This window comes from Rhinopithecus bieti, unplaced genomic scaffold (genome assembly GCF_001698545.2).
Source record: "Rhinopithecus bieti isolate Rb0 unplaced genomic scaffold, ASM169854v2 scaffold_40559, whole genome shotgun sequence".
Taxonomy (NCBI): Eukaryota; Metazoa; Chordata; class Mammalia; order Primates; family Cercopithecidae; genus Rhinopithecus; species Rhinopithecus bieti.
In genome coordinates this window covers 944,597-950,739 of record NW_016817388.1, presented here as the reverse complement: position 1 = coordinate 950,739, position 6,143 = coordinate 944,597, and the positions used below count along the sequence as shown (strand labels likewise).

General features: G+C 43.1%; 1 protein-coding gene across 5 annotated transcripts in view; it reads right to left on the bottom strand.

Annotated features, from left to right (window-relative positions):
• HNRNPA2B1 (heterogeneous nuclear ribonucleoprotein A2/B1) overlaps positions 1 to 5,242 on the bottom strand; it is a 13,828-nt gene extending 8,586 nt beyond the window's left edge. For 3 of the 5 annotated variants that reach the window (XR_001882236.1, XR_001882235.1, XM_017855980.1), the window contains exons 1-8: positions 5,025 to 5,230; positions 2,249 to 2,284; positions 2,040 to 2,150; positions 1,733 to 1,879; positions 1,232 to 1,442; positions 986 to 1,087; positions 832 to 912; positions 266 to 328 (exon numbers count right to left, since the gene is read on the bottom strand). Coding sequence is in view for 3 of the 5 variants with exons in the window: in XM_017855980.1 (XP_017711469.1) it covers positions 266 to 328; positions 832 to 912; positions 986 to 1,087; positions 1,232 to 1,442; positions 1,733 to 1,879; positions 2,040 to 2,150; positions 2,249 to 2,284; positions 5,025 to 5,030 (757 nt within the window). In the remaining 2 variants the exon portion in view is untranslated. Of the gene's footprint in view, positions 1 to 265; positions 329 to 831; positions 913 to 985; positions 1,088 to 1,231; positions 1,443 to 1,732; positions 1,880 to 2,039; positions 2,151 to 2,248; positions 2,285 to 5,024 lie in introns of all 5 variants that reach the window. The other 2 variants (XM_017855979.1, XM_017855981.1) reach the window with 2 other exon arrangements.
• Between the last annotated feature and the right edge of the window lie 901 nt (positions 5,243 to 6,143).

Genomic DNA, 6,143 nt, shown 5'->3' with positions numbered 1-6,143 from the left:
AAAAAAAAAAAAAAAAAAAAAAAAAAGATGGAAAACGATGATGATTATCTTTAAATTTTCATTTTAAATAGCACTCTATTCCTTAGGCTGTAACAACTAAGACGGCAAATTACTTATAGAAGAAATAACTGGACCACTATCACCTAAGCCCTTTATAAGGGGCAATATAAAATGTTTAAAAACTCAAAATACAAATGAACTAAATATACAACATGGTTAGTATACATTAGTCACATGAACAAACCAAAACATAGAGGAAACTGACCTCCAGGCCCTCCTCCATACCCATTATAGCCATCCCCAAATCCACGTCCACTGCCATATCCATCTGTTAGGGGCCAAAAAAGATTACATTTATTATAAGCTGTTCACCATTATTGCTAATACTCATTTTTTCAGTTCTCTTAATACCTCAGCACAATAATTAAGAACCTCAGAAAAGCACACACTACTGCTACTAGTTTATTCACAAAACATGAAAGCATAGAATTAAATCTCATTACGACCTAAATTTTGAACTCTTAACTGAACAAGTCTCAATTTTAGAGATTCCATTTCATTTATACATAAGAATGACACTTCATGGGGCCAAAGCTTTTCTGATGACACTTCGTTTCACATTATTAATCCAGACAAATACAACTGTTATTAACACAACCCTATTAAACTTCTTGTCTGGCCAAGTCACAGGAACTTGCCAGGATACTATCTATCTGAAGTCTTAGGGAAAGGTTTTGATGTAGTTAGATTTCCTGATTCTACTAATCAAAACCTAATCATATTTAAAATAAAAGCACACTCATCCTTTAAACACACAGAATTTGAACTTACCAGATCCTCCTCTGAAGTTACTTCCTGGTCCTGGTCCGAAATTTCCACCGCCACCACGCGAATCCCCGAAGCCGAAGTTGCCTACAATAAATGCCCCAGTTAGAAGCAAGCCCTTATATGAACAAAAATAAAGAAGAAACAAAATTGAAATTACCTCCTCTTCCACTCCTAGAACTCTGAACTTCCTGCATTTCTTGTCTAGACAAAGCCTTTCTTACTTCTGCATTATGACCATTGATGGTATGGTATTTCTGCACTGCAATGAAAAATTCAAACTCCTTTTAAATTAAATCAACATTAAGCAACTTTAAAAGTTTACCTTTCAATAAAAAAATTAGATGTTAACATACACAAAATTGAATACATGGCAAGAACAGTACATTTGCGGTTAGACACTTACATACGATTTTATCCACAGGATCATGGTCATCAAAAGTAACAAAGCCAAAGCCTCTTTTCTTTCCAGACTGTCTATCAGTAATTATCTCAATAGTATCAATTTTTCCATATTCCTCAAAGTAATCTCTAAGGTGATGTTCCTCAGTATCTTCTTTAATTCCGCCAACAAACAGCTTCTTCACAGTTACATGAGCCCCTGGTTTGCCAGATTCCTAAAACAGTGGTGGGGTAAAAGTCATCCCGACAGAAAAAAACACAAGCATGATTCAAAGTAGCCGACCTTTGTACCACACTTGGCTTGTACCCACCTTAAAACTACCAGATCTACAACAACAGCTTTTAGGGACCTAGCTTTTGAAAAATAAGTTAGCTTCAGAAAACGGTCCAGAAACCCAACAGAGCTTTAATAAAATCTTGAGTTAAAACTTCAGAAATACTTTCCAATGATCAACAAGGCAGCATTCTTTATGTTAATTGCACAAGACAGTCATGGTTTGCTTACCTCTCTTGCTACAGCACGTTTTGGCTCAACTACTCTCCCATCAATTGAATGAGGTCTTGCAGCCATGGCAGCATCAACCTCAGCCATGGATGAGAAAGTTACAAAACCAAATCCTCTTGATCTTTTGCTTGCAGGATCCCTCATTACCTTTCAAACCAAAGAGGAAACTTTAGCATTTAATCTCATTATGGCTTATAAGTAAACAGTCATAATAGAATTTTTTACTATACTGATATAGTTACTTCCTCCATAATTCACTTAACAGCTACAATACTAATATACAGTAACAATTCAGTAACTTACGTACCACACAGTCTGTAAGCTTTCCCCATTGTTCGTAATAGTTCCTCAAACTTTCTTCTGTGGTTTCAAAGCTTAAGCCACCAATAAAGAGCTTACGGAACTGTTCCTTTTCTCTCTGCAAAGGAAAATACCATTTCAATTTTTATTTACATTTTCCTCTTTGTATGCAGGAAATTAAATTCTTAAATATGAGGTGACCTGCTGGCAGAGTACCTTTTTCCTCTCCAAAGGAACAGTTTCTAAAGTTTTCTGGGGGGGAAAAAAAAAACTTACATCAAATTTAAACCATATGTTAAACTGCATATTAGTTGTGTTACACCAAAAAAATTGCCTCAGCTGATCTACACAAGTTTCAAAATCATTAATGCTTGATCTAAATTTACTCAACATTAAATTCTTAAGCAAATGTATTATTACTTAATTTAAAAAATTTCTAAGGAGAAATGAACAAATGTAGACCGTGGTTATCAAAAGATTACTAAATCTTTACCAAAATTTCAACCCTATAACCTAAAAACGCAGATTTCTATTTATAAACATCAGAAAATAACTTTTGGTTCGATGGTTATGACCCAAAGTTTTTATTTCACGATTCAGTACCATTTATTTTCCCTTAACTGCCCCCTCTGGTGGTGATTCTAAGTACATCAGCCAAAAAAACCTTTGTAAAACACTGTTTCTCCCTATGACTCTGTGACAAAAATATTTAAAATCATGATATGCATTAGCAATAACCTTAAAAATTACTTAAAACCAGGACAAATTCATTTTTATGACCAGTAGCACTCAAAGCTTAAAAGTTTTAACTGGTTTTTGGACATTGTCTATATAGGATATGACAATACAGAATATGAATTACTCAGCTTAACCTTATGTACAATAAAATAGTCACCTGGCATAATCTCTAAGCTAACTATTACTGAAAGCTGAAGCTTACTAAACTTGATTGGCCATGTGGCAAGAGACACGGCACGAAACAATTTTCTAACTCAATAGGAAAAACCTCAGACTTGAAATCTTTAATACCTGCAAACAAGCAAATATGCTGTATTACACAGCCCAGTATTTTGGGCAGTTAAGAATGTTAAGTAAACCTATCTTAAAAGATAACTACGTTAAAAAAAAAAAAAACTCAAACGAGGGGAAGTGATATCCAGGACCAACTGCTACGAATGCATAATGCACGCTAGAAAGTCACAGGTAATTTTGAATGAAGAATTATTTTTGGTTCCCAGCAAGCAAAATTGCTGCTCTCATCCCAGCTCTACAGAGCTCTCTCCCCCCATTCACATGCTCCTAATTGCTAAAAAACAGTGGTAAAAGCCAGTTCGGATTTTTTCCTGTAATTGTTTTCAGGACTGGTAAAAATTAAAAAAAAAAAAAAATTAACTGAAATGATCAAACTACTTTCTACGAGACACAACGCAGTCTTGAAATGGTTACTTGCCAAGATAAGTATTTTCATTTTCTCAACTAGTTTTTTCTTAATTGTCGTCAGCACATAGGTGTCTCAACTGAAATTACCGACAATGTACATTTATAACAAGTCTTACAGAACACTAACAAAAAGCAAAAACTCATTACTTACCTCACAATTTTTCCAAACTTACCCGATGTCCACTATCGATTTTAAACAATGTTATTTTATAAACGTGCTTAGGGTCAAAGAAAATAACCAGGTAGACCCCCTTCGCTTGAGACCTTATGCTTATCAATGTAATGTTCAACCAAGATTGCAAACATAAATGAGAAAAGTAACAAAGTTCAAATACAGAGCGGCCCAGGCCCAAAACAATTTTGCATAAAAATACACACGCATTACAGGAAAGAGCCTCTGAAGCCATGTTTTAACCGAAGTACAACTAAGGATAAAATCGTTATTTCACTTTCCTCGTAATTTCTAACTAATCATCTATAATGGTCCATGGAACTGTCCCGTAAGGATTAAACTTCTCAGTAAAAACATTACTTAAAATACGAGTCGGCTCTACAACTTAAGCGGAATCATCAAGAACAGTAAAGGCTTCTGACGCGAATATCATCCCTCCCCCGCCCAGAAAACCATCCTCGTCCCTGCCCCTCGTGGCCGATGGCTTCCAAAGTGTGTTTATTTTTGCTGCGGTTCATCTGCCGTTTTAGTAACTGCAGACCCAGATATATCCGTTACTCAAATAAATTTTAAAAACAGGAAAAATATAAAACGGTTTCTTTGTCCTACAGCTCGCATTAAACCCGGCCCGACGCCCTGGGTGGTGGTATCTTCTCTGAAACCGGGCCCGCAAACCCGGAGCACCCCCCCGCCCGCTCTTCGGTGTGGCTTCCGAACGCAATGGCGCCATTTCATCGAGGGGAAGGCTGAGCGCCTTTAATGAGGTGCGCAGGACTCTAAAGATCCAAGCTCACAAAACACTCCAAATCCACCTCGAAACGGTATGAAAAGAGCCCGAGAAGAAAGAAAAATAGTTAACCACTTCTATGCCTTGACAGAGAAAGCACACTAAGAGAATAAGAGAGTTTTAAGAAAAACGCTGAGAGGAAGGCGAGCCATGAAAATGGCGGCCGCCAAATCCGGTTCCCGGGAGAGAGGGGGAGGGGAAGCTCCGCAACCTCGCTCACGGGGACCCGGTGCCCGCCGAAACACTCGCCGCGGAGACGCCGTGGCCTCCGAAGCACCGTGCTTTAAAAAGGGAATAAGAATTCCCGCCTCCGCGCCCCACTTTCACTCCAGCGGGGCAGCGTCCGCCATGTGAAAGCTCCCCATCCCCCACCCCCAGTGAAGGGAAATGGCGCCCGGAGGCTGAGGGTGGGGAAGCTGTTTGTACGTTCAGGCCTCCGGTCAAGACCCCGTTCATAAACCTCAAGCCCCACTGCTACTGAAGCGGTCCGATTTCCTGCCGCTCTCCCACGGAGGCGGCTGGCCGACTTCCACAAGGGGGCCAACGGCCTCGCCATGCCCTTTCCAATAACTCATTGATTTCAAACCCGTTACCTCCATCGCGGACTCAGTCGCTTCAGCCCGATTTCCCGCAGCCGAGCGAGATGAGAGAGATCTCCGCGGACGAACACGAACCGGACTCGTCCTGGCGCTGTAGTGAGAACTGCCGCTGCTCGAGAAACAACACCGCTAGGAGTACCTCCGCACGGGACCCGGCGCTGCTGCTACTGGCGCTAGAGCCGCTGCCGCCGCTTTTCTAGAACCTTCCCCCCACTAACGCGTCTTCCTCTACGTCAGGCCGTTGCGTAAACGCCCTAGCCGCCGCCAATGGCGGCAAGGCTCTACGCCCCTCCTTACGCCAAATGCGTACTCCTCCCCCTCTTGTGGCCAGCGACAGTGCCCGACGTTACTTCCGTAAATGCGCTCAGTGAATTGCGGAAGGCTCGAGTCCGGCAAGTTACTACCTCTCGGAATAGGGTCCCGCCCCCCGCCTTGGCGCAAGGCAGGTGAGAAACGGTCGCGCAGTTTGAAATTAACGCCGATGGGAGGAGCTTAATCCGCAGCCCGGAGATCCACCCCTCTCAACCTGGGAGGTGGTCCCTGCAGCTACGCCTTTGATAACCCCCGCCAGAAAAATCGTAGTATGAGCCTTCCCTTTTCGTTTTCCGTGTCCTAACTCGGCGGATTGACTCAGCCCCTTCCGGAAACACCCGATTCAACTTCTACTCAAATTATCGTTCACGCCACACTGACCTAACCCTGACCCGCGTCTATGCAGCTGACCCCTGGGGCACAGGAGGGGTCTCTGCTGAAAGTGGTCCCAAAGGGGTACTAGTTTTTAAGCTCCCAACTCTCTCTCCCCCAGCGTTTGGAGGATTCCGCACCCTCGCACCGCAGGGGCGAGGAAGTGGGCGGAGTCCGGTTTTGGCGCCAGCGCTGAGGCTGCAAAGCAGAAAAGCCACCGCTGAGGAGACTCTGGTCACCGTTCTCGCCCCTCCTCCCCCCTCCCTCCCCTCGGGGACCACCAGGCCCTACGCTGCGAACGGTAAGTGCCGCGGTCTTCGCAACCGCCCTCCCCCTAGGGCCCCAATTCCCAGCGGGTGCGGCGCGCGGCCCCTCCCCCCTGCCGGGCGCGCGCCCGCTGCCCCGCCCTTCGTGGCCGCCCGGCGTGGG